Source organism: Sparassis crispa (assembly GCF_003851025.1).
Source record: "Sparassis crispa DNA, contig_000009F, whole genome shotgun sequence".
Classification (NCBI taxonomy): domain Eukaryota; kingdom Fungi; phylum Basidiomycota; class Agaricomycetes; order Polyporales; family Sparassidaceae; genus Sparassis; species Sparassis crispa.
The window spans coordinates 965,515-991,906 of record NW_020939756.1 but is presented as its reverse complement, the minus strand read 5'-3'; the positions used below and the strand labels follow the sequence as shown (position 1 = coordinate 991,906).

General features: G+C 50.6%; 7 protein-coding genes across 7 annotated transcripts; 3 read left to right on the top strand and 4 right to left on the bottom strand.

The window, feature by feature from the left end:
- Nucleotides 1-1,315: 1,315 nt before the first annotated feature.
- On the bottom strand, nt 1,316-2,144 carry SCP_1003550 (N-alpha-acetyltransferase 30; the record flags this gene model as incomplete). Its single annotated transcript, XM_027762220.1, has 5 exons — nt 1,316-1,588; nt 1,654-1,709; nt 1,764-1,893; nt 1,949-1,967; nt 2,020-2,144. 5 exons carry the CDS (start codon nt 2,142-2,144, stop codon nt 1,316-1,318), a joined length of 603 nt encoding a protein of 200 aa, XP_027618021.1.
- Nucleotides 2,145-2,563: 419 nt separating this feature from the next.
- On the top strand, nt 2,564-9,553 carry SCP_1003540 (hypothetical protein; the record flags this gene model as incomplete). Its single annotated transcript, XM_027762219.1, has 13 exons — nt 2,564-2,735; nt 2,783-3,232; nt 3,289-7,683; nt 7,734-7,898; nt 7,958-8,079; nt 8,133-8,282; nt 8,334-8,472; nt 8,524-8,625; nt 8,677-8,751; nt 8,805-8,944; nt 8,996-9,119; nt 9,179-9,378; nt 9,434-9,553. The coding sequence occupies 13 exons, from the start codon at nt 2,564-2,566 to the stop codon at nt 9,551-9,553; spliced, it is 6,354 nt and encodes a 2,117-aa protein (XP_027618020.1).
- Nucleotides 9,554-9,682: 129 nt separating this feature from the next.
- Nucleotides 9,683-10,634, bottom strand: SCP_1003530 (Protein transport protein; the record flags this gene model as incomplete). The annotated part of the gene is made up of 6 exons (XM_027762218.1): nt 9,683-9,793; nt 9,846-9,887; nt 9,948-10,065; nt 10,125-10,151; nt 10,208-10,318; nt 10,402-10,634. 6 exons carry the CDS (start codon nt 10,632-10,634, stop codon nt 9,683-9,685), a joined length of 642 nt encoding a protein of 213 aa, XP_027618019.1.
- A 624-nt stretch (nt 10,635-11,258) lies between these two features.
- SCP_1003520 (hypothetical protein) lies at nt 11,259-12,420 on the top strand (the record flags this gene model as incomplete). The annotated part of the gene is made up of 7 exons (XM_027762217.1): nt 11,259-11,456; nt 11,520-11,589; nt 11,641-11,772; nt 11,818-12,068; nt 12,128-12,153; nt 12,212-12,254; nt 12,304-12,420. The coding sequence occupies 7 exons, from the start codon at nt 11,259-11,261 to the stop codon at nt 12,418-12,420; spliced, it is 837 nt and encodes a 278-aa protein (XP_027618018.1).
- Nucleotides 12,421-14,432: 2,012 nt separating this feature from the next.
- On the bottom strand, nt 14,433-16,645 carry SCP_1003510 (Protein KES1; the record flags this gene model as incomplete). The annotated part of the gene is made up of 10 exons (XM_027762216.1): nt 14,433-14,530; nt 14,586-14,676; nt 14,731-15,212; nt 15,268-15,428; nt 15,475-15,498; nt 15,546-15,601; nt 16,226-16,317; nt 16,369-16,451; nt 16,513-16,559; nt 16,613-16,645. The coding sequence occupies 10 exons, from the start codon at nt 16,643-16,645 to the stop codon at nt 14,433-14,435; spliced, it is 1,167 nt and encodes a 388-aa protein (XP_027618017.1).
- A 310-nt stretch (nt 16,646-16,955) lies between these two features.
- SCP_1003500 (Putative leucine--tRNA ligase) lies at nt 16,956-20,710 on the bottom strand (the record flags this gene model as incomplete). The annotated part of the gene is made up of 10 exons (XM_027762215.1): nt 16,956-17,186; nt 17,240-17,795; nt 17,846-17,958; nt 18,018-18,499; nt 18,547-18,746; nt 18,802-19,271; nt 19,324-19,579; nt 19,640-19,980; nt 20,031-20,318; nt 20,375-20,710. 10 exons carry the CDS (start codon nt 20,708-20,710, stop codon nt 16,956-16,958), a joined length of 3,273 nt encoding a protein of 1,090 aa, XP_027618016.1.
- A 494-nt stretch (nt 20,711-21,204) lies between these two features.
- On the top strand, nt 21,205-26,246 carry SCP_1003490 (DNA excision repair protein ERCC-6-like 2; the record flags this gene model as incomplete). Its single annotated transcript, XM_027762214.1, has 30 exons — nt 21,205-21,256; nt 21,307-21,336; nt 21,393-21,545; nt 21,600-21,653; nt 21,715-21,933; nt 21,996-22,196; nt 22,248-22,357; nt 22,427-22,604; nt 22,756-22,976; nt 23,031-23,121; nt 23,203-23,370; nt 23,438-23,592; nt 23,645-23,697; nt 23,757-23,781; nt 23,855-23,994; nt 24,089-24,186; nt 24,250-24,272; nt 24,351-24,452; nt 24,509-24,620; nt 24,672-24,716; nt 24,767-24,883; nt 24,938-24,949; nt 25,012-25,183; nt 25,240-25,342; nt 25,397-25,525; nt 25,583-25,622; nt 25,676-25,812; nt 25,864-25,985; nt 26,033-26,113; nt 26,171-26,246. 30 exons carry the CDS (start codon nt 21,205-21,207, stop codon nt 26,244-26,246), a joined length of 3,219 nt encoding a protein of 1,072 aa, XP_027618015.1.
- Nucleotides 26,247-26,392: the final 146 nt, after the last annotated feature.

The following is a 26,392-nucleotide window of genomic DNA, read 5'->3' as shown; positions in this document are numbered from 1 at the left end:
TCCTGCTTTTTTTGGATGTACACCGCAACTTCGAGAGAGTTCTTGAGGTCCTTCTGCTTGCAGCTGCCACGTCGTCGCGGTCAAGTTCTGCGCTGTCGCTGCCAGTTTCTCTGGTCCGTGAGCGCTGGGACGGACGTGAGAGCGGAGGCTACGAATAATATTGGCCGGTTTGGGTGGACACGTCGATCCAACATGCATGACGCGTGCAAGCGTGTACGCATCCTCATTCCCTCGGGTCTGTTTCATATTGGTGAGCTCATATTTGCGTCGTTCTCCGTTTGTTCTGCATGATTCTGGATGGTACGGAATCTTGTTTTTACATTACATATTTTGAATCACAATGTTGAAATTTCAGCGGAATCACTCTGAAGGGCGCATGCAGGCTCTCCGTGGCTATTTGCAGCTCCTACTCGAGCCTCCACGAATTCATCAGGTATGGGACATGCAGCGGAGGTCTTGCGGGAGTGCGTCCGACCCATCCAGTGCTAACATATCTATGTGCTGCATTTTGTCGCGGTATGGAAATAAATGAAAGAAGCACCGAGACAAGATTGCACCATACGGTGTTTTTCATCGTATGCGGCCGATTTCTCTATGTCTCAGACAGGGAAGAAAAACTTTTGGTGAGTGCTGTGAGATATCATGATCCTCGGGACCCTGGCCGACCAATAAACAACATTCAGTTATTTTTCGCATCACTATATGCACTGTCTGCTTCACTTGTGCAAGTTGATTCAGACAGGAGTTGGAAGACAGCAGGTTTTGTCTAGTATACTAATGCACTGCGTCCCCTTTCAGTCTGTCAGCGTTGATTATCGAACGGTAGCATGTATGCTGAGCGAGCCTAGCAGCTGCTGAGTGGCTTGGGGTCTATGCATCGGAGCGTAAATTTTCCGCTCGGCCTTGCGGGTGCATTTCTCGCGCACTCGTAACATTTGTGGACCAAATATCTTAACGAGGCCGACCGCAGTGAATGGTTTAGTGTATGAATCAAAACTAAGTGGTCTTCGCATAGATGGATTTGCAGAGTTATCAGATGAACTCCTCAATACATACCGGGATTTTGGAGTATGAGGCATAGGCTTGGTTCGTCAAGGTCTCGCATCCCATCAATTGCGAGAATTATTCGGCTATTTTGATTCCTCTGATGAACCGTTGAGCGGAGGATCGCAGTTCAATTGAGTGTACTTCTAGGATAACTAGTACAGCTAGGGTAGAATTACAGTAGCGACATCAGAGTAAGAAAGATTGACATACGTACAAGAGAATTATACAGCAACACCCAGGTGGTTCTACATGCAGCAATTACCAAAACTTATCGAGAAGATACTTCGTCGTCCGGGTCGTAAGGTAACGGTGGGATGGTGACAGTACGGGCAGGCAGAATATAAAGTGGTTTGGTCCCGCGCGTGCGGGCTTCTGGGTCATCCTCGTCGTCCACGTCGGAAGGAGGAGGCACCACGAGCACCAGTCGAAATGCGTCCTTTCCATTCAGATAAAATCTGTACAGACGCTTCTCCTTGATGAAACCAAGCGATTCATACAAGGACAAGGCAGCAGAGTTGTCAAATTCGGTCTCCAGTACCACCTTGCAAAAGATGGGGTCAGTAGTGACTCGGTAAATAAACTAAGTAATGCCAAAGTCATGGTCACCTCTTCGACGCCGTTCAGCTTCATCACTTCAAGGGTCCTCCGAACAAGGGTGCTCGCTGTAATGTGCAATGAGCCAGTCAGTTGATAGAGATAAAGAGACAAATGCACACCTATCCCACGCTTCCGCCAATTCTTGTGCACGCTCAACATAGCAATATATCCTCTATTCGTGATATCTTTGTGCATACTTTGCTTACAGACAATGACGCCGACCGGGTCAGACGAGTGGTCAGGATAAGCCTGCATAGTCGAGTTCACATCACTGTCCATGCACGGGGGCCATAGCGTTGCTCACGAGAAAAGACAAATGTGGCCTATATCCCACAGATAAGAGGGTGCTATACGCACGAAAAGCAGGATGCTCACCATTGATGGAGGAAGTATCGGTAAGTGTAGATAACATATGGCTCGCTCAGTTCATGCTGAACGAGAGCCATGATATGAGGTAAATCTGACTCGCCCGTGTATTGTCGGTATACGATGGAGCTCATAGTGGAAGTTGTGGAAGAGATACAGGAGGAACTGAGACCGAGATTGAGTCGTGCACGCGGTGAGGAAGGACGGGCGCTAACGCGTAGAATCGTGACGCGTGCCGCCGCGCTCTCAGGCTCTTCCACTCAAACTTGACTTAGGTTTCCTGCCTACAAGCTCGAAGCTGAGCCTCAAGCCCTACTCCTACTCTTCCCGTTGCTATCACCATCATTCCAAGCAAGTTGTACGTCTTGGACTCAGGCCGAATCACTTTTGCTTGCGACGCCACCATCTTAGGCGCGTCACCAACTTCTTCACCCAAATATTATTTCTTTCCAACACGGTCTATCTCAGTGCCTTCCCCGATATCAACTCACAGAATCTCCAGACGGGATTACAACGCCCCAGATTTTGACTAAATATTCCTGCAGGTTCCAATATGGCTTCTGTGTCTGATCTGCGCAACATGTTGCTCTCTGCTTTCAGTCCTCGCGGCCTCCAGGATGGGGAGCAAGAGTTCTTCGAGATGCTGATCGCACGCAGACCACAGTTGGTCAACCTGTATAATATTGGTCCACGGAGTACCCAGGAGCAGCGAGAACTGGAGTCAGGTGAGTGTTTCTTAATGATTCAGCGATGATTCTTATTATCATCCCAGGAAAAATCACTGTGGACGGGAGGCCACTCGCAGTCAACACAGACTTTGCTCGGCAGACGGTCTTTCTCTCTCAACAGTTGGACTGCTCCGAGCGGTATATTGCCAGCCTACTCCAAGATGTCGTCGCGGAGAACCCCAACATGACTCGAGAGCGCTGCATCGAGGCCGCGGTCCTCGAATTCCATGTCAGGCGGCGTCAATTGGCTGAGTGTCTCAGGTACATATTCGAAGCTGCAGAGATGGTGGAGTCTCAGGATGCTCCGCCACTATGTGCACGCATCGACCTGTTCGTGCGTCAACAGCTCCTTCCAGCTCCAGGTGGGCCAGCTGGTGGTCTCTCTCTGGCATCGAAGATATTCCAGGAGGTTCACAACTTGGGAAACGTGTTGTCGAAAGCCCAAACTGCTCGGCAGAATGCAAGAAGTAATACTGTGGCACCTTCCGCTCAAAGTGAGTGTTGGTGTTGATTTTTGTTGTGGCCATGAAAGTTTATTGCCTGTGTCCAGCAAATGAAGCATATCTTGGCGCTGACATTCTGAGCGCAAGGTGCGACTCGATCAGGTACGAACGACGTACACTGGCGGTGGTCTTGTTCCTCGTCAGTCGAATGGGACTACTCACGCCGACCGAGATACAAAAGATGGTGGACTGGCTTCACGGCAACCCGCGCCATGCGATGACGTACTACGTCTTGCCGACAGTGCTTGCGGCATTTGATTCGGTCGATCCAGCTTCCGCAGGCGGTCAAGCAAGGAGGACCGTGGCTGCAGAGAAAAGCTTCGTGTCTTACATGAAGAGAAAGCTCGACGTTGCAACCGAGTGGAAGGAGCCAGGATTGAAAGCCACCATATTGTTGAAGTGGACATTGTTTATGACCGAAACACGGCGCCGTGATGCATCGTTGGAGAACACCGCAGGTTTCAGGACTGAAGAGCTTGAGACTCAAATATGGAATGCTGTGCAGGGTGATTGCTTCACGTACGTCCTGCGCATGGTGGCGTTGGTGCAGAAGCAGCAGGGGGAACAACCTTCAACGTCGTATTCAGCGGCCTTGCTATCACAAATCGAGCAGGATGCACCTCCGGAACTACCCGCAGAAGACTTCAGGCCCGCTGTCTTGGAGGGGTGTGAGGCCCTTGTGCGCTCATTGATCACGCAAGCATCCTCGGAATTACGGAAGATCAAGCAGAGACAAGAGGATCTACTTCTTGCTGGCAGTCGTACAGACAGGTCCAGACCTTTCCGCTCATCCATGGGACAGTCTCAACACCTATCCTCCAGTACACCGCCCGAAATGGACAAATCTAATTCGCCACCCCGCAACGACATGGCCATACTGTTCTCCCTCGTCGGGTTGCTCTATTCGACACTACCTCCAGAGAGAGCACTTCATTTTTGGGGGAGTGGCGGCATGCTAGAAGGGAAGCGATCGTCATACACTGAGTTTGCCGAAGCAAATTCCGGGAGGCTCCCAGCGTTCCTGCAATGGGCCGTCTGGTCAACTCAACCACGAGATATTGACATGTCCACGGCGCTGTACGACATGCTCTCCGGTCTTGCCAAGGGCCAACAATGCAGCGAGCTCGCATACAATTTTCTCGCCAGGGGCGGAGGGGAAGTCATGGGTGGCTCCGTGTCGGCAGGCCCACCCCACCTCGCGACAGGACCTACTGTGTCGTGGGGTTCCATTTTCGGGTTGCTTGACTCTTGGGCAACGGCTGGTTCGGCCTCTCGCTCTGCTCAGCAGCCACCAGAAGGACAGTCACCGCAATCTGCATTCCAGGCTCCTCAATGGCAAGCCCAGCAGGCTCACCAGCATCAACAACAGCTCTCGTTCTCGTCACAGGATGTCTTATTCGCACAATCGTTCCTCCGACTGCTGGCTACCGTCGTGACGCATTCTGTTGCTGTACGCGTCACGATCAGTGGTCATGCTCGCTTCCGCGCGATCCCAACGTTGGTCTCACTAATTACTATCAGCATACCACTCGAACTGAAGGGGGCAATATTTGACACTTTGTCGGCGTTCTGCTTGCCTGGTGCTGGCTCTCCTGGTGTGGAGATATGCAAATCAATTTGGACCCTCATGGAGCGTCTGGAAGTGATCAACGTGCGAATGGCTCCTGGAAGCTCCATACCTGCTGTCAAAGGAGTAGAGGTCGAGTTGGACGAGGTAGAAACTGCCTACAAGATGTACCCTTCGACCATACCCTTCCTCAGGTTGCTCAGCACGCTCATACACACGCCTAAAAGTGTCGTTCTTAGCGATCGCGTCGCAGATGCGGAACCCATTAACACCATTCCGGATGGACTCGGCCAACCGTATAGGACACCCGGCATTGGGCCGTTCCTGTCATTCGTCGTTGATAATGTGTTCTCCAAGATCAGTAGCCGGGAATACATGCGTCCAGTAGACAGGTGGCGGACGAATGACTTGTGTTTGTGCTTCATGGAGCGGTGCTTGGCGAGCTATGACCTGGAGTCTCTCGTCACAAGTGTCGAAGAATTGCAGCCCAAGGGAGATGCTATTCTGCAGTTGGCCGCCCATCCTGGGTACGAGATCATGAGACGGATGCTCACTCCATCCCCTCTCCAGAACAGTATTCTCTCATATCTTGTTGAAGGTGTCGACGGGTTCGATCGAGGTCTCGCCGAAGAGGAGGCTTTCTTCCGAAGCACTATCGTTCGTGTGTTAAGAATGATCCACCGTATTCTAGAGATACAGGACATTTTTCTGGACGTCCTGGTCCCCATGCTCTCAGAGATCAAAGATCCGACTATTATCGGCGAGGTTCACCCTGCTTCATACTTTGTAAGGTTCGATCAGGTGTTGTCCTACTCCCGGCAACATGTCCCAGCAGTCGCGACATATATTGCTTACCCCGCATATCCCGAACTCATGCTACTCAGCGTCAAGATTTTGACCGCTCTTACTTCATCCTCGGCGTTCCTTCAATTGGCTCTCATGATTGACAAGAGCGAGGAGTCTGTGCGTATCCTCGATGGTTTCCAGAACATTATGGACGCCGACGTCTTGGATGACGTGGAAACCGCAGAAATCATTGCGGAGCAGAACACGGGTGCTGGTGCTCCTGACTCGGATGAGCCTTTGGCCAGCATTACTCAAGCAATCCGCGTGGCAGTGTTAGACTTGTTCATCCAGAACACCGACATCGATCGGCCATATCCAAACATCGCTCACTTCCTTCTCTTTGGAGGTGCGACTGACCGTGACCAGATTCAAGACCCACATGCCCTTGGTGCCCGACGGTCCTGTATACATTCTATTATCGACATACTCAACACAGGTGTCCCCCGCTTGAAGGGCAAAAGCTCTGGCCGGCTGTCATCCATTGACCCATTGTTCATCTCGCTTCCTGCTCTTGCTGAACGCTGCTACCATGTCATATACCAGCTATGCAAACATCCACAGACGTCGGAGTTCATCATGCGTTACTTGCGTACGCGCGAAGACTTCTTCGCGCGTCATCTTGCAGCACTACCATTTAAGATCGCAGGCGCAGATGTGGAATCTTTCATCGAGGTCATGTACAATGACGGCTCGCGTGTCACGACGACTGTCTCTGCATTGGCATCTTTCCTCCGGCTACGTTCCTGGATCCTTGACCTAGTGGCTCTCGAATTACATGTCCTGACAAACAAAGGACATCAGAAAAGCGTCTCTGAGCTCTTGGAGCTTCTGTTTGGAAATGAAGAGAACCAGCCAGAGGACGAAGGTGTTTGGGACAGTGATGTATTCACGCCTTTCCGCGAAGTGGGACAGTCGCATCTCCGGATGATCGAATTCATCCAGTCATTGGATTTCGACTGGTCTGACAGCTTGTCGGCCCAGCCCGTAGAGCTACAGTTCTTGGCGCAGTTGAATCTCCAAAGTTGTCTGCGTGTAGACGGTGCGGGCTGTGAGGTTATAGATCGAACGGCGCTCCTATCTATCCTGACTCTGGCCCAGCGTGAGCTTCATGCGCAAGGTCGTATCTTAAATCCTACACACTACCAACAACTGATCGCGGAGATGAATTATATCATGGAGAGCTGTGCGATTGAGAACCATCGTAGGGAAATACGGTACGCCGCGGCCAGTGGGTATGAGGCGTGGAGAAGACTCCTCGACATGTCCCTCATGAAATGCTTCGATCGATTGCCCTATGACCGTCGAGAGAACATGCTCTTTGATCTTCTGCATGTGCTGCCGCAGAGCCTACGCTCCGCGAATGTTCAGCCATCCTCTGCCGTTCTCCTGTCCGAAGCCGTCCTTTCCACCATCACCAAGCTCCGTGAAGATCGCCGTTACCAGGTCATCCTGCAATCCGCAGGTGGCGATGTCGAAGCAGGGTCACTTCCTGCAGAGCGCCTATACGCACTCCTCCGCAGTCTCTTGGACTGTATCATGGACAACAACCGCATTGCCCTTGTCCGGGGCAACCTCTATGCATCACTGATCAATTACTTCCATCTGGTGATAGCTCCCAAGGTGTTGCAGGAAATTGAGACCGGTCCGATCAATCTTGTGGCCTCCCTCTCCGCGTCGTCGTTGAGCAGGGAGGACTCGCTATTCAACGATAGCATGTCGTCAGTGGCTTTGTCCATTCAAACCTGTGGCTCTCAACAGACTGGATCGATCCTTATGAATGGCAGCCTAATCATTCTGAAGTCAGTCATGGAGCGCCTTGTGGCAATTGTTTCTCGGGACGCTATTGATGGGTCCGAAGTGTGGAAGTCCGTAGCATTCATGCTTCTCGATTCTTTGGTTCGGTTGTCTCGATTAGAGAAGCAATCCGTGATCATCCATACCCTAGCCCGGCATGGTTTTCTCTCAGGGTTCGTACGAGGTCTCAAGGAGTCAGATTTGCGGTTGCAAGACGTCTTGAAGCCCGATCCAGGTTTGTTCACAGATTTATTCCGTCAGGTCTAGTTGTTAACCCCGAGACAGATGAATTGAACACTCTTTACGTCTACGAGGCGAAGATGTCACTATTGGTCCGCGTAGCACAAAGCAGGCAAGGTGCAGAGCGACTGTTGGAAGCCCGAGCTATTCCCGTCTTGGCAGAATGTGATTATCTGGATGCCAGACCTGAGGCCGATCAAGCATTTTTGGGTGTGTCTATATTCCCTCCGTTGCTTTGTCACTAGCTCATGCTTAGTTTTGTATTTTAGACCGAGACAATTTCCTTCCCTCTGCTGTTCAGCGTTACCATCAACTTTTCACTCCTGCTCTGCAACTTGTGAGCGGGATGCTCATCACCCTGGGAACAAGACACATAACTGCAGTGAACCAAGTACGTGGTGTGCTTTACGCAGTTTTCATGTGCTCATCTGCTATGCCGACAAGGCTTTGCAATTCCTGTCGAGTCGTAGGGATACGGCGGTTCTTCTCTTGAAGAACGAGGTTGATGAGCTCTCCCTTGCCGTTCTGGAGGAGCTCCGTCTTCTCGTGTCGCTCTGCAGCAATGTTGTGCAGCATATACCCAAGACAGAATTGGTGAGACGACAAAATTAATCTACGCTGTGAGGTCTGAACCATACTTTACAGCTCTCCAATATCGGTTTCGGCGGTATTCATGCTGCCATATCAAATTTGGCTGCAAGATGCCTAGGCAACCGCCATTGGACGGAAAGTGTCAAGCCTCAAACTGAACGAGAGTTGTCGGATGCTGCCGTAGTTGAGCCAGGTATGCTGATACGGCCCTCATGTATTTCCGATATAATCAATTATTTGGCAGGCTACGGCTCAGAGACGAAATTCCGCGTCGCCGTACATCGCAAAGATCAACTTCTGCGTGAAGCTGTTGTGGCTTACCTGGGAACAGCATGTGACTTCACTGGTACGGTCAACCCCCTATCATGCTGTGAATTTGCTGACTCGTGTTCTCCAGAACCTGAGTTCACTCTGGTCCTATCACCAGCTGTCAATACGCCTAGACAAGAGGATCGGTCATCGCGATTCTTGGGTGAGCAACGCTATTGAATGACAAAATATGATTCTGACAGCCATGTGACGCAGCCACCGTGCCCACAATGGGCGACGCAATCGAGGCTCTGTATAGCTTCTGTGATGAGCTTGCTGGCACTCTGAAGACAATAGCAGATCTCTCCGCGGAACTTGCCGCCAAGGACTACATCAGAGTGGACAACATCCAGGAGGTAGTGAGGCCTTCACAATTACGTCGACACAATATCTGAACAATTCCTCAGATCGTGAGCGTCCCAGATCAAGGTCTCCTGGACAACCTCAACATCCGGCAAAAGCAGTCCCTCGTTAGTCGGGAGCTGACGCACTGGCGAGCGGGCGCAACAGACAGGGCACAGGTTACGATCAGTGAGTGCCGCAAAATTCCAACACCCGTGGAACTTGGCGATAACTGACTGTTGCCATAGCCTCCTTGGAGATGCTCCTGCTGCTGCTCTGGCGGCATCTTCTGTTCTACTCGGAAGGGCGCCATATCAACAACCCGGACCTCAAGGGTTCGATCTCGCACATGATGCGCTTGACGTCGTCTCCTGATGTAGATGTGATCAAGGCAGAGGCCGCACGTAAGCTAATGCCCGTGTTGCAGCGGATGCAAACGCTGGACTTGGTGCGTCTCAACCATGATAGTACTTGACCAGAAGCTGAGCTTTCGCTTCGGATAGACCGAAGAGACAATTGGGGAAGATTGGAAATCATACCAGAGCTACATCGCAATTATGGCGCGGAGGCTAATGGACGTTGCGGGGCTTGATGAGGAACCGGAGGCACAAATCGGGCTGTGACCCACGTGTGTGGTATACGACAGCAATGGGTGTGGAAGATACATGTAGCTAGTGTAATCGTCTGGGCTGGAGAGAAGGGAATATTGCAAACTGCAGTCGACAGCGTGAAAGTGAGTCAAATATAGAGTGCTAGACGGGGAGCAGACTGCCCGCGCCGCGCATCGCAATCTGAGAACCAAAACGAAGCGTCTGCACCCCGCCTGGAAAGTATGCGAGCACGTATGAAACGAGTGCGACAACCTTGCAGATAGATCAGATATTTACGAGCACCATATACAGAAGCTATGCGTACTTGGATTATGGCACCTATCAGTGAGCCAATGTATGAATGTGCCTGGTGGTCACCGGTCAGCATGCAAGGTCCGTCTGTTTATTACGCAGTAACAAGACGCACTCCAAGTGAGAAATACAGTGTGAGACCGAGGCTGCCGAGATATGCAAAGGAGAACGGCAGTCTCTCCTTGGATACAAGATGCTTGATGTGATTTATCGGCCCAACGAGGACCGAAAATCTGAATATACGCAGACAACGTTAACATTCATGGGACCCGGCGTAAATTTGAACACTTACCCAAACATGACAAGTAAGCTCCCCAAGCTGAAGATGATGTACCATGAGGTGAAGACCAGACAGGAAGCATGTTGCCAACGCACCTGAACGCCAGCGCAAACTTAGCTGGTCGTACAGCCAGAAGAGGTAGCGTCATGAATGCTACAAAGAAGCATACAGCAGCACCCAGGAGGCATCCTCCAAATCCTAACAACCTTTCGGTGCAATTCCAGGATAGAGGTGATACATCCGCAAGCCCGTTAGCTTCACGACACATTCTGAGCTGAATGCTGCGCACCTCTCCCATCGTGACAACGCAAAATAAGCCTCCTCCTCGTTGGACCTCTCGCTCGAGCGAAGTGGGATGTACCCGCCGCCTATCGCGTTGTAGAACCTGGAGAATGGGTTTGCGCCTGTGCCTGTGCCTGCTGCGTCCCCGCCCTGCTGCTGCGCTTCGTCAGTGTTCCCTCTCGCCCAGCGGAATTGCGAGAGGTTCTCCCGAAATGTCTGTTCTGTTGAACCTGAAGGCATTAAATAAGAGCGGATGTGAAGGAGGGAGGGATGGTGGGGGATATTGTGGGAGAGTATCGCCTGCGTCCACTATGACCGAAGGTCACGTTCCGCGCCAATACGCGCTCGGGCAAGTCACTGGCGCATTGGCACTAGCGATCCATGATATGCCCACTCGTCGCGCAGTATTTTCTGTGTTGAAGTTTGCTGCTCGTCTACCAAGTAACTGCGACTCTTGTGGTTACTGCTGCTCTCTAGCTAAATCGATTTGCTTTGCATAAACTGTATGGCCTAAAGACTGAGGCCTGAGGACTTGGGGACTATTTCTATACTTCTCAACGCTCGATTGGTCATGGTATACGGGACTCAATGGCAGTACCCGTATGGTGAGGACTTCCTTCTAAAAACTCATTAGCGAGCGAAGGTGCGCAGCGTGTGTTCAAGCAACAATCTGTCATGTGCATTCGAGAGAACAGCAGTTTCTCGTCATTGCCGGCAATTCACTATTTATCTCGGGCAAACATCTGAGCTTTATATGGGCAGACCGGGGTAGCGTAACTCCTTCCAAAAACAGAAGCACCGGTAACACGACAGAATGTGGGGCATTCTGGGCATCTTTGAAGACTTGACATCACATCGCTTCCGATGGTAGCGGTTGCCAGCTGCGGTCCCTGTATATATATAACCCTCCTTAAGCCGGAGAGCCTCCTCCTTCGCAGTTGGGTCTCATGCTCATGTCTGCGAATACAGCTATCTCTCGGTGGTACGGTGAGCTCGTTGAGCAGGACGCAACTATATCGACACTATTTGTGCACGAGTACCAATACGTGCGCTCTGTGTGGAGTAAGTATTGGAAACAAATAATCCGTGTTGGAAAATCACTTCTCATGATCCCCCTTTCCCTAGTTATTGCACTTACTGTTGTTCTCTACGATTATCGTGAGTTCTTGTCAGCTACCTTACATCGTTGGCTTTGGTACGTAGTGGCTGCGCGTCTGTCGGGGATGACGGCTAATGCGCGTCGTAGCAATTGCTCTTGGGAGGCTTTATGCTGCCTTCAACTGTGATAGACGATTCTTGATCATTGTGGGGACATATTTCGGCCTTCAACTCGCATGGATGCTCGCGTTGTATGCCGTATTCGCTGCCAACTTTCAAGGCAAGCATGGCCGTTCTTGTGAGATAAGGTGCTTATCTTTCATAGTCATTGAGCTGCCGCAGACTTGGACGGGATGTATGCCATCGCGTCCAGGGGCATATGAATGGATGATGTGGATTCCAGCCGTCAGCACCGAAGGTGCCCTGCTTGCTATCCTACTGATCAAAGGAACACAAATTGTTCACCAGGGCATCCGCCCTCCTCGAGCATTGTTTGTCATACTGCGTGACACGCTTCTTTATCTTGCGCTTATCATTGGCTTGATCCTGGTGAGTACCCCTTGGACAGAAGGATTGGTAGGTTATATGATCCTTTGTGCGGCGTGACGCGTATTGATCGTCCGATTCGTACCTAGGAAACCATCTCCGCGACCTTCCCTCCGTGAGTTTGAATCCCTCCACATCGCAACGATGTTTACAGGATGACTTTTTACGCAAAGGATGTGGGTCGCATTGGTGTCCACCAGCGGTTGCCGAATGCTGGTGAGCGAACAATTTATCTCATTAACTATGCTCTCATATCATCCGGCAGCTCAACATCCATCAGGTTATGGAATCAAATAGATCGCCACATTCTATCAACTCCATTACAATTCATCTCAGCAGCTTACAGTTCGCGAGCAGCGAGTCTGTCCACGATGCTCAATGAGAATTAAGTTTTCCGTCGGTGTTGTGTTAGCACCGTCATGGGGGCACATGCCACCCGTCTCAAGGCCATTTTACTTACATCTACCCGAACTGCTCTAGTATTCACACACACACACACTACTCCGACACTTCCGTGGAGTATCTGCAGTAACCTTGCCAGTAGCTGTACACCTTATCTTCTTGTCTCAAGGTCGCTTATCCGCCCATCATACATGTACTTGTTGACACTGCTGGTTCATACAGGCCACGCTCTCGTTCCAAGATGCTTTGGCCGCTGGAAGCAAAGTGATGTAAGGTACTCGTACACGTTACATTTGCAGTATAGGGCATATACCTATCGGATTAGTTGTGTGTCCGGTCATTGCAGCGTGCAGCTATCCCAACGAGCGACATAGTCTACGTATCCCATCCCGGGCACCATGGATTCCACCTTCGTACATTGGTAAAAAATGCAGGGATTGTTCAGTCTTGAATTCCAGATGACAGGTGTAAGTCGCATTTCTTCTATTTCGTGAGTGTTTCATCCATTGCACATTTTTTCAAATTCCCCTGATCACTGCATCCTCAAAACCGTTACTGGGGGTAAAAGTATGGTCGACCATCTGGCAACCTCTGGCTGATCTTCAGTACAGTATAGCATATCTCCTGTAGGCGTCATGGCTTTAGTTGTGGGCAATACGGGTATAGACTATTAACCATTGCGAACTTGAAGCTCAGATAACGTCGGTGGTTAGTAGACGGAGGAGCAAGTTTCTGAATGGTCGATATTGACCTTGTGATAGCGGTTGTTCCCGCTTCCAACATGAAGGTAAGACCTTATTCAATCACAATGGACCACTCTTATGGACACTCTGTAGAAGTCTGTAGATTTGCGTGTGATCTCAGATCGTCGTTTCGTTCTGGACAAATCACATCAACGTAATTTGTCGTCTGATGCAATCTGTGGTTCAACTTGTATCGCAATCTAACTGCCCCAGTCCATCTCTTGTTACTTGGTAATTACCTGTTTGCACTGGACGAATATGAGAGCTCAGTGTAGCAATCACGATCTGAAGACTTCAGGCCGTTTTCGATCATGGCAGACGCTTCTTGATCGTGGTAGGCACTTGTTGTAGCGCTGAGTTCGAGTCTAGTCTCCCGTAGGCAGACTACAAAATGATCCCTATGAGCAGTGGGGGAGGGGACGGGATCGTATAGTAGGTTCGAGTCGTGGTCTGAGCACGATATTTGTCGTTGTGGGCCCCAAGTTTCGAGGTGGGTGTTCCTGCGCCACAAAGATTGCGATGCACCGATCCGAAAAAGCTAGTGATCTACTACCACATTCGTGGACGGGATGTATTCCATGGAACACAGGGCCGTATGCATGGCCCGCGCTGTTGATTCCGGTGGCCACATTCTCAGGTCGTCTCCGCAGTACTATTTGTGAAGTACAGACAAATCATGCGGCAAGGCGTTAATCCGCCTGGAGCACTGTGGATCATCCTGCGCGACACCCTTCTCTTCCTTGTGGTTGTCCTTTGCCTGACTCTGATCAACGTTGTTCCGAGAGGACAGTCGGTATGATCTAGACTGCACTTCAATTAAATAACCTTTTCTGACCATCTTATGTGTCACTTAGGAACTAGAACTCATACTGACCACTGTTCCTCCGTGGGTTGAAGAAAACTGTTAGATGAAGAGGATACTTACATCATTTGCAGGACCATCGTTGCATTGCTTTCCATCATCGGTTGCCGGATGCTGGTGTCTACTGCACGATATGGACGCTCACAGACTTATGTATCTCGTTGTAGTTGAACATCCACAAGGCACTCGATCCGAGCGGACAGAACGTGCTGTGGAACTCGACCACCAGGCCCAAAGCAGCTTACGATTTAGGAGTAATTATCTTCCGAGTGAGTTGACAGTAGATCTACTAACGACTGTGCTCGGCGGTACGGAGTAGTTGAATATTACGAGGTACAAATCTAATATACAGGCCAGTCGATGTCCTCTCGGTGGGGTCCGAAGACCTCACGAACGTATGATATCGCTATGATCGTGGTTGTGTCTGAATATATAGGCATCCTCCGCAGGCGGGTTGGCCTTGAAGAGTTTGCCGAGGTGCTCGTCTGGTTGTCATGCACGTCAGTACGAGGCTAACCCTAAGGCAACGGGTTAACTCACAAATCGGGTCAGAATCAATGTGGTCAAAGTGCTTCAGTTCCCACCGTGTCCCAGCGGCGAGCTCGTCGCGCCGCATTTGCCGCTGGTCATTCTGCGCACGTCAATTCAGGACACAAGGTGCGGACCTAATCAAACGCGCGCCTACCTCTATCTTGCTTTTCGCGACGCTAGCGCTCTCGAAGTCACCCTCTCTGATGCCCTTCGAGACGTAGCGCCAGAGGCGCCTGCTCTCGAAATCCTCCATCTCCTCCAAGGGGCGCACAGTGACCTCCTCCTTTGGGCTCGTGACATCCGTGAAGAGCTCGCCGGTAAGCACGTTCTTCGATGTCATGTGCCAGAGACCCTCAAAGACGTGGCGCGGCGTCTCGGAGCCGGGCGGGCACAAGGATGCCTTGAAGACGTGTGACTTGCCAGTGAAGTAACCTTTGCCTCTGTACTCCATCGTCGACAGCCAACCCGTGGAGCTCTGGATATACGACGTCTCAGTGAGCTCGATGTAAGGCGAGCCGTACCACAACCCGTCAATGCGCAGGCGCGGCAGCGTGATCAGGAATACCTCCTGTCCACCGGATGGCAGGTCAACTGTCAACACTGCGTGCCCGATCTGCTTCACTATGATGCTCCCACCTGCACGTATATCCGAGTTAGCTTGAACTCGGAAGAGATTCCTCGTGCTACGTACCAGAAAAGCTCGTCTTTTGTGCGCTATGCCCCTGGAGCCGGATGCCCTTGCTGTCATTTGAAATGTAGTATGCTGTAATTGGCGGATGGTGGGACACCTGTTCGACCACCAAGTTCGTCTGTCCTCGACCATTCAGGTCTGGCCATGATCCGTAGAAAAGCCTACAGAATCTCAGCACGAAGTAGCGTCGAGCGGCAGGGTACTTACTCTCCGAGTACAGGGTTAAGAGGTCTGATACACTGTTAACCATACATCCTACCAGAGAGGCAAAGACGCACTTTTTCTCCGAGCCCAACTTCTCGTTACGTGAGGTATACTGACCTTTGAGGGTACTCTGCGAAACATAGGTCAGATCACACAAGGTACAGTGAGACATCGCCAGTAGTGCAACATAGTAAAACACAGCTCCCCCCCCCCCAATACCACCTATTCAGAATTCAGAAGCCAACATTCCAACAGATAATTACGGCGGCGGTGCATTCGTTCAATGCATTAACCCCTGGACGCGTGAACGTGATGATCTCTCACAACAATTCGTGTGCTACCGAGGCGCGGGCTAAAATAACCACCAGCTGCGCGTATAGCGGTAGAGAACAGAGAGGCTCCGGACCTTTGAGAACTCGCTGCAACGGCAATTGAGCGCCGATTAGGATCGGCAAAAGCTGCAAGGCCAATGACGTCCAGCTGAGTACGAAAGGTCGGGAAGGCGCCCAACAAAACGAGGCCTCGCGTGAAGCCCTCGAATAAGAGGGAGGGTCCCACAAACCTCCACAGTCGTGTACACGGCTGCCAAGCACAAACCGAACCTCCACGGTAAACAGCACGAACAACATGGACACGACGTCACCGGAATTGCGCATTGAGGTAAAGCGGGCTTGCAAATGTTATATTCGGAGCGCACTTGCATCAAAGACTACTCGGAGACTAGGAAGACGTGAGAACTGAGATGGACACTCACGATGAACCACCTAAGGACTAAGATTGAACGCTGTTCGTCCGTTTCCGCGTCCGCAATCGCAGAGAAGAGCGCTGGTCGTTCACACCAGTAGGCTTGACAAAGAATATCAACTTCAGATCTACTAAGTAAATGGGGTCGCATACCGGGAAACTCAGTAAGCGAGATGGGCGAGAGGATAAAAGGTGGCGCCGTCAACGAGGACAGGTCGCCTGAGAATGAAGCAATCCTAAGGAAACCATGCAGAGCTTTCAGATGCCTATGATGCATAGAAGTAAATCCTGACATACGACTTGAGGAAAGATGCCCAGCTGCTCTTCTGCGCTGCAGGCACGCCCTAAACAGCGACGGTATCAGATGACCTGCAGAACGTTCTGCAGGTGGGCCTACCTCGCCAACGACTTCGGTAGGTGTCTGGGTCATGGTGTAGAAATACGACTGTAAGATATGCTGTTTCCGTAGGTTGAGTGAGGGGGTATATGCGGAGGTCGCAGACTGTGGTAAGGAGCCTTGCAGCAACTCAACCGCAGAATGACGGTTGCGACACGTGGCAAGCAAAATAGGTCTCTCCACGCGCATCTCTCCACCTTCCCAGGCACCGCACTTCCCCTCGGTCCCTTGCGCAAGTGCACCGATATATGCAGCGCTAGCTGAGCTGCGAGGACGACCAGCGGACTTGAAGACTGCACTGTATATTCTACCAGTACCCCTAATTATGCATCTACATCTAAACTCAGACATTACGATACTCAAACGCGGGAACACCAGGCTCGGCACTCTCAATGATCATTCTGCTGAAGTCCGAAATCATCTGAGCCTTGGCTTTATCAACAAGCAGGACCTCGGCGTCGACCAAGTTCAGCGTCTTCTTCAGATAGGGCAAGATCTCATTCAGCACCGTCACCTCCGAGAAGGGGAGTGTCCGGTTGAACGCTGTGTGCGCGCCGAATTGCGTGATGCGTTTCTGCAGCAAACATTGGTCAGCCAGAGCAAATTATGAGGATACGAGTAATATACTTTAAACGCCTGTACGAATGGCATGGTGCGCTTGTCCTTGATGAGGCCTTTCTGCGTCAAGAGCTCCCGCACTTTCGCATCGTCGACCTTATCGTGCTCCTCCGAATAAGAGTCTTTCACGATCTGCACACACTGGTCCTGCCACTCGGGGAACTTCGTGGCGACGTAGATGCGCACCGCGCGAGGTTTCGTGGGATCGTACGGCGCCTGCCCCTGTTTGCCCTTGTTCATCTTCTTGAGCAGCGACAACTCCGCATCACGCATCGTCTTGATCGTGCCGCGCATATACAGACCGGAGTCGATGATTGACCGGTCAACAGGATGTGTCACCTCCGGCCATCGCGCGAGATGCACCGACTTCGGCTCTTTGAGGACGGTCAGCCAGATGTGCTCGGCGAAGTGTGGCGCGATGGGTGTGATCAGGAGCACGGCGACGCGTATCCACCAATGTACAAGATCGCGGTGCATGCCGACGTCTGATGTCACTTCACGATACCAGTCGCGGGTGGTCTGGAGCTCATAGAAGCCGTACTTCATAGCATCCTTGTACTCCGTACTGAGAGGAACGGATGAGCAGACAGAAAGTAATGATTGCAGACAACGCACGCTTCATAGTACTCCTTGGTGGTGTTGATCAGAGCGTTTACTTCCTCCTCGAAGATGATATCGTGGTAGTTGCGTGGACCCTCACGCAATTTCGACTCGCCCTGGGTCATCTCCTGTTCACCGGAGAGATGTTAAGCTTTAAACACCCAAACTTGGAATGTAAGACACCCACCTCACACCAGCTGATCAGGGTGTGCAGACGAAGGATGTTCGCATTAGCAGTCTTCTCGTCAAAATTCGCGTCCTCAATGCCGTCGCCAGCATCAGCCAAGCAAAGGCGAGTAGCATCAGTTCCAAATTTCTTGATGCACTGGCGCATGGTCATTGAGTTACCCTTGCTCTTTGACATCTTTTGCCCATTGACCATCAAATGGCCGTTCGTGCGCATGCTGAGCGGCCACTTGTCCTCGGGAAAAAGTGCAGCGTGGACGTAGATACAGAATGTCAAGTGGTTGGGGATCAGGTCCTTGCCGGACGACCGGACATCGAAGGGATAGAAGTACTCGTACTCGTGCTTCATGATATCGATATCCTTCTTAGAGACACTGGCAGACTTGGGCCATGGGCCATTGCGGAAGACGTAGTCCCATACGTCGTCCGTCAACTGCTCTGGCTTGACGTCCAGCAATCCGGGGTTGCGACCGTAGATATCACCTTCTCCTTGTCAATAGATATGAGGGGCTGCAGAAGGGAAGACTTACTGTGCAGGAAGTGTGCTACAGTGTAGTACGCCATGTAGATCGTCGAGTCACTCAAACTCTCCACCAAAAATTGAGGATCCCAAGGGAGCTTAGAACCCAATCCGTACGTTCTTGCGCAAGCCCACTTGTTCAGCCAGGCCAAGACTCCTTCGAATCCGTTACGGGTCTCAGAGTTGTAAGTTTCCATCCTAGCCACTAGTCTGAAGGCAGATGACTCAGTGAGGCAACCACACAAAGCTCATAAAATATGCACACTTTTCTGCCTGTGCCCTCCAAGAGGGCTCACCATAGTCCAGATACCACTGGTCCATCAGAGCAACCACGCACTCGTCAGAGCTGCGCGAGATTACCAATCCTTCGGGTTCTGCATATGCAAATGCGAGACCCTGTGCTATCATGCTATCGCGGACCTTGGCCTTCGCGAGCTGCACGGACACGCCTTTGAAATCTCCGATGAGCATGGTACCACTGTAGAAGCCTTCCTTGTATGCGGCCTCCTTAGCTTCCAGTAGCTGTTTCGTGTCCTTTTGAGAGTTGATCTTGAGCTTCTTAACGAGAGCGGGCGCGATCATGTCACCGTACGTAGGGGAAGAGATCACAGGTACAGGGTCAATTGCTGCCCACGATGCCTCAATACCGTAGAACTCGGGTTTCCTCCGCAGATCCATTAACGTCGCATAGTCGTCAGGTGAGTCAGACGGGACAGACGTGACTACACCGGTACCCTACATATTCATCGTCAATAAAGAGAATGATTGCTTACCAATGGTAGCCCACCTTGGTCGCAAGGACATTTTCCATTGGCAGTACGTATACTTCAGGATTGAGCGCGAACGGCGCCTTCACTTTGGTGCCGACGAGGTCGGCTCCCGGAATGTCCACCAGTTGTTGGATCTGGCCGCGCACGGCCATGGTACCCTGGAAAGCCATGTTACGTGCGGCGCGGTATGTGCAGACAAATGCCTCCTGATCGTTAATCGCGAAGACGCCATATTTAATCGAAGTGCCAACGAAGCAATTTGTTTGACCATACCTGTCGTGTGACCCATATTCAGAGAAAAGTGAAACCAGAAATTTTGCTTACTGCACTCACATGGTTTCCGGTCGGAGGGTAGCCGCTACAAGGAAGACCTTCCGACCGCCTACCTTGGACACTACCTGCTGCTTCGCGGCCTCACTCCAGTGAACGACTTCCATTTTGATGCCAGTGTACTCTTGAGGTCCAAGCGCCTCACCCTCAGATCGGTCGTGGTCCATACACGGTTGGCCGTCCTTCGGACTGTAGATCGTGTAGCGCTCACCGAACTTAATCTTGCCCATGTCATGCAATTTGTTCACCTGCCAGCGGACGAATGTATCATAGTAAGGGTTCCGATCAGTCGTAATGAAGGACCTTCGCCAGTCTATCCGTGATCCAAATGCGTTGTTATCCGCCTATCGAACAGGTGAGTCAGCAACATGCATCCGAACGGCAGACAGCTCACCATACAGATTGGCGGGAAGTACTGAAGCCAGTAATACGGATCCGCGAACTTCTTGATCTCTGAGCGCTGTATGCCCATAGACTCCATGATTTGGTATTGGTACTGCAGACCAGTCGCCTTGGCAGCGATCTTGCCCTTCTTGGCTTTGTCGTGAGCTTTCACATGAGCAGGTGCAATGTTGGCAGTGGAAGTCAATGCGTCATGCAGCTCTTCTTCAGGTCCGGGAGGGTGGCGGTCAAACTCAGGGCCAAACATTTCTATTTCCCGAATAATTTTGTCGGAAGCAGCCTGATATCTGGTTTCAGGCGAGTGCAGCACACGACATCTCAATATACGGGACATACCTTGATGGGCATTCCCGTGCAATGGAAGGCATGAGGAAACAAGACGCGCTTCCCCAACATGCGATGATACCCAGCAGCGAATTCAATTTTGGAGATCGTGAATGCATGACCGAGATGCAAGGAGCCGTTCATGTACGGGAATGGGAATGTACCAAACCATTTCGGAAACTTTTCCCTGATCTCTGCTGGCGACAGCCCTGCTGTCTCCTCCAAGGTTGGTGCGTTCGTCTCGAACAAACGCTGCTCCTGCCACTGCTCTTGGTACTTCTTTTCCAGACCAACTAGTAGATCACGCTTGTTGGTCTGCGCGAGTTCCATAGTGTTCGCCGACGCCATGGTTGATACAAAGCCCGATAAACGAGTGGGACGTGCAACACGTCGCGAGAGTGTAAGAATTGTGAACAGCCGTAGGAAGCAGGGTATAAATCAGTTTTGGTGGACCGCAATCGATGTCAACTCGAGTCAGACCGATGAAAAAATGTCACACCTGAAGGTGTCCCGGGGCCTACCTCCATTCAAGACCCCATGCATACTACTGAGCCGTTGGCATGTAAGTATCAAGGCGACACACACCAAGCAGCTAGAAGCCTAAGTCAATTTAGGACCTATGCACAACAGGGAGGTTTTTCACGATCTAATATACAGGATGATTTAACACAGGCTCTTTCTGAGATAACTCCGTGGCCCGTGGGAATTCGCGTGAGCGCCACGCACGTGATATATATCATATACGATCACGAGCAGAGCGCGTCGCAACGAGCGCCAACTCTTCTCCTGACCACTTGCCACAGCGGCCAACTGAACTTGATTTCTCCCACCCATCTTATGTTATGCCCGCAGCTCGCGACCATATTGACAGGGAAAAAGTGCCTGTTTCACCTAGTATGTTTGATTTTTTCTGTCGAATCGAGTGGAAGCTGAAAATTGTCCAGAATTCGTGCATTCTGCCCCGATTCCGCTAGGTTTCTTCTCAGCATTGCACGTATATGTCTTCATGCGTTAATACTCAAAATCTTAGAACCAGACTCTGACCCTGATTTTAATCCTGGGGCTTATGTATGTGAGCCTCCAAAGAAGGGGCGAAAGTCGCGGAAAACTGCTAGTCCGAAGGGGCATAACCTACCGAGAGACGCCCTTGACAGCACAGGAACCGAAAAAAGGACCAGAAAGCGTAAGTATATCACGATTATGTGTTACCTGACTGAACTGATTGTTGCACCTCCAGAAACTACTCAACGGCATGGTTCTACTTCGCAGAACCCGTTATTGGAATATTTCGGTAGGTATTCTTTGGACACTGTTATACGTTGTAGTTGTAACGTCTTGTTCTATACACATAGGTGAACTTGTGAATGACTTGGGTTTGGAGTTAGCTTCAGAAGACGAGGGCAAGAAGGACGATGAGCTCGACGACCCCGATGTTTTTGCAGATAACGAGGAAGATGAAGAGCAAGTGGAAGAGCAAGAAGGAGAGGAAGCGCATGGTCTCAAGACATACACTGCTCTCATCAGGGAGTCCCAGTCACAGGCGCAGTCAGCGGCAGAAGACTCCGCTACAGGTATGTCGAAAAACGTTCTCATTGTTTTTGCACAAATATCTAGCGCCGCCCTCGTTTCCCAGAATCAGAGACAGAACCAGACGACGATACACCTATCGCGCCCGCCACTTCCAGTCTGCTGAAGCGGAAATCCACAACGCCACCCAGCGGAGCTCCAAGGCCGCCTTCGAAGAAGGCCAAGACTGAGAGCCCAGACGATTCCGTTACAGAGCCCGAGTCGGACGAAGACCCCAATGCCTCTGTGGCTAGGTTCAAATCTCGAGGTATTCATCGTCCATTCTTTCCCGTCTTCTTGACATAATTTTTGCCTTAAGAAGATAAACCTGTTGGCAAGAGATCACCCTCTGACTCAGTGACTGAATCTGAGACCGAGTCTGAGTCTGAGGCCGAACTGTCGGATTCTGAAGACATGCTTAACGGAAAGGTATGTCGGATTATTGGATGCACCCAATACACCATTGGCTGTCCCTGACACATCTTCTACCATCGACAGGAATCACATACGCTCCATCCTAGGCCAACTTTTCCGTTGAAACCTAAGCAGAAACTTCTTGGGCCACTTGTTCTCGACAGTTCTCATGAGGTTCCTGCTCGTATCAACACATTCCTCAGAGAGTATCAACGCGGTGGCGTGCGCTTCTTTTGGGAGCGCTACGCTGATGATAAGGGCGGTCTGTTAGGTGATGACATGGGATTGGTGAGTTTTGTCCTCGCGCCAAGCTATGGGCTACATAATCTCATTGTACATCGCTGAATCCTCCTGCAGGGTAAGTTCTCCCCATATGAATATATCCGTCGACATGCCCACTCGCTATGCTCCAGGAAAAACAATACAAGTGATCTCGTTCCTCTCTGCCATCATGCAGAAGCATGGCGATGAGCGCGATATCGAGCGACGCCGTAAACATGTCTCAGACGTCCAGGACATAAGCAAGGACTGGAAGGAGCGCAGAATACTCCCTCCTGCGAATGCGACATGGCCCACTTGTTTGATTATTGCCCCCAGCAGCGTGGTGGGGAATTGGGAGAGGGAGTTTGAGACGGTGAGCGGCCCCGGCTCTAATCACCAGTAAAGAAACCTGATGAAATCTGCCCAGTGGGGCTACTTCGAAGTTGGGATGTATGTTGGTACACCCTCAGCGAGAGCAGATGTCCTGAACGACTTCAGAATGGGAAGACTGGACGTAGGTGAGGCTGAGCATTGTGTTGAAGTTTCCTCGGCTGGTACTCATATTCACTCTCTTGCCTCTGCCTATCTCCGTATCGCAGTTCTGACATCCTTCGATGTGGCTCGGCGAGACATAGAACTCCTTGACGAGCTGGCTTGGTCATGTGTCATCATTGACGAGGTTCATCGTGTGAAAAACCCAAATTCGAAGATCACAAAGGCATTCAGCCAGTTCGAATGTTCGATCCGGTTTGGACTTACCGGAACGGGTAGGCTCAAACATCATTCCTCAGCTTGTCTAGGATGGATTACTCATTGTGTGATGCTCACTAACAGCGATTCAGAACTCGTATTTGGAGCTATGGAACATTTTGAATTGGACAAATCCCGGCTTGGTGGGCACCAAAGGCCAATGGGAAGGATACGTCGTGAAACCTCTGACGGTCGGCCAGAGCAAGACTGCCTCGGACGAGGAGCACATGAAGGCTGCCGTGAGTAACGTGATTCCTATAAGAGCTCTTCTGTACCTGATTGGCCGCATAGCTTGTTGCAAAAATACTGAAGGAGAAGCTGCTACCGAAATTTTTCCTTCGAAGGTATGTATTGTTTTCGATCCCTGTTAGCGAAGTATCGATTGCGTGCTACATTCTCACAGGACCAAATTTATCATCAAAGATCAGGTATTTTTTGTTCAGGCAACCCGACTCAATGGCGGTCGCAGTGAACTGACGAATGTTTGGATTGAATCTTTAGCTTCCAAAGAAGATAGATGAAGTGGTATTCTGTCCATTAACTACGAAACAGACCGAAGTATATAAACGGATCATCAATATGGAAACCGTACAGAACCTCATACGGAAGGACGAGCCCTGTGACTGCGGTTCGAGAGAATCGTCAGTACCTTGATTTACACGCTCCGTGCACACGCTCAGCGTGCTCTTGCATGCAAAATATCACGAGCGACTCATCGCTGATTATTCGGGGCAGGCGGAAAAGGTGCTGTCACCCGTTTGACAAGGGTGACTTATTCAAGTATATGTCAACTCTGATCAAGGTCTCCAACCATCTCGCTCTGATCTTGCCCTGTTGAGTGCTTCCTATGCTCCGTCCGATCTAAAACTCACCGTATCTATCATTCTGTCGACTAGCTCCGACGGATACCGCCGAACAGGTGCCCTCTTCCAATCTATCACTGCGGGTTTTTCCTGACAATTGTGTGCTCCTTACTTTTTTGTGCTGTCTTTCCCAGACTGCTCGAAATCGAGAGTTGGCCCGGGTTGCATTCCAGGGCGAAGCTGTACCAAAGTACGGCCCTGCAATACTGACCCCACGCTTCTGCGGAAAATGGATGGTAATGTGGTCATTCAATAAGCATCTGTCTGACTTCTTCCTTATGTCAATTCACAGGTATTGGAGACATTGCTGGAGGAATGGAAGAAAGACTCAACTAATAAAGTCTTAATTTTCACGAAGTCAGTCAAATTACTGGAAATGCTGGAGTTCCACCTTGGGTCTCTTAGTAAGTGTACATCACCGTCATGTTCTCCATATCTGAATGTAATGTGCTTAGGCCTGGGCTTTGTAAAGCTAGACGGTTCTACAAAGCAGTCTGAACGTAAGTTTACGCTGTCTCTTGCTGGGGGATGACAACTGACGGCCGGATAGGTATGTCGATAATCGACAAGTTCCACGAAGACCCAGACATCGTTATTTTCTTGATATCCACGCTTGCGGGAGGAACCGGCCTTAACTTGACTGGAGCGAACAAAGTGGTTATCTTTGGCAAGTGGATTCATGCGTATATACGCAGGCGGGGTCACTGACCCACCGTCGTAGATCCCAACTGGAGTGGGTATGCCTCTCAATGTTGCGAAACTCACCCTTTTAATCCTCTTGTCTGTCTGTCCTAGATCCTGCGCATGATTTGCAAGCAATGGACCGTGCCTATCGCTTTGGCCAGACCAGGGATGTTTCTGTGTATCGGTTGTTGGGTGCAGGTTCCATTGAGGAGTTAATATACGCGCGCCAAGTCTACAAACAGCAACAGATGCTGGTCGGATATAATGCGAGTTTACAGACCAGGTGAGGCCCGTCCACGTCCGCTATGTATCTTCCTGTCTGACTCTTCTTGACGCCAGATATTTCGAAGGTGTTCAAGGTGAGAAAAACAAGCAGGGTGAACTGTTTGGGATGAAGAACATCTTCAAATTGCATGAGCATACATCGACCACGAAGATGGCGGTAAGTACGATTGAAAACTGTGCGATTAGATCAAACAACTCTCGATTCATATAGATTGAACGAGCGAGCCTTGTGGATCTTGATTGGGCTTTGGCACACTTAGACGCAAAGAAGAAGAGAAAATCAAGCCCTTCGGCCTCGCAATGGGTGTACGAGGCGGAGGCAAAAGGCGGCAAAGAATATGTGTGTTCTAAGATATTTGTCCGCAACTGTTGGAGTTTGACCATCATGCATTCACAGGGAGATCTTAGTGGTCTCGGTGCATTACTTCTGGACGATAGTCAGTCCTCCTCTCCACACGTTGACCGTTAACTCACTCGATTTCTCGCGTAGGTACGCCGAAGCTCGATGACCAAAATTCAGATATCCAGAAGACACTGAACGACATCGGCATCAACTACACTCACCGAAACGAGGATCTTATCGCTGAGAGCGCCATTGAAGGACAACGACTACAAGCAATGATTGAGGTAAATTTCATCTTCTAATCGCATGCATTTGTTAAACACTATCATGTGTAGGAGAAGAAGAAGGCTAAGAAGAAAGCAAACATTCAACAGAAAGAGGCGGCGGACAAATCTCCGGAGCCCGAGTGGCCACCAAAGCGGAAGCATCACAAGCCTCCACTCACTCCTCGGGACAAGTAAGGTCATTCTCTCACATGCTATCCGGTACTCAAAGGGCCTTCAGGTTGTTTGCACGCCAGTTGGCCTTGATTCAATTAGGCATGATTAAGACTGCTTCTGATCTTTCTGGGTTCGCTCAGCAATTGTGAGTGTCTTGTCTTCACATGCTCGTCATCAGGAGAGTCATTCATGGGTATTGTAGTGCCAGGAAGACGCCGGAAGAACAGAACGATATATTAGCTCAGTTGGATGCACATGCGAAGAAACACCACATCTAGGTCATCGGGGGTGTCAGTGAAGTTCCGGTTCTGGCTGCAATGATCTATACATGCTCCCTCACATCATCCGGACAACTTAGTCGTACTGCTGTTGCGCTTTCGTTGTGACGTTCCGACCGTCGTGTGCTGTTAGTGTTGTAACGACC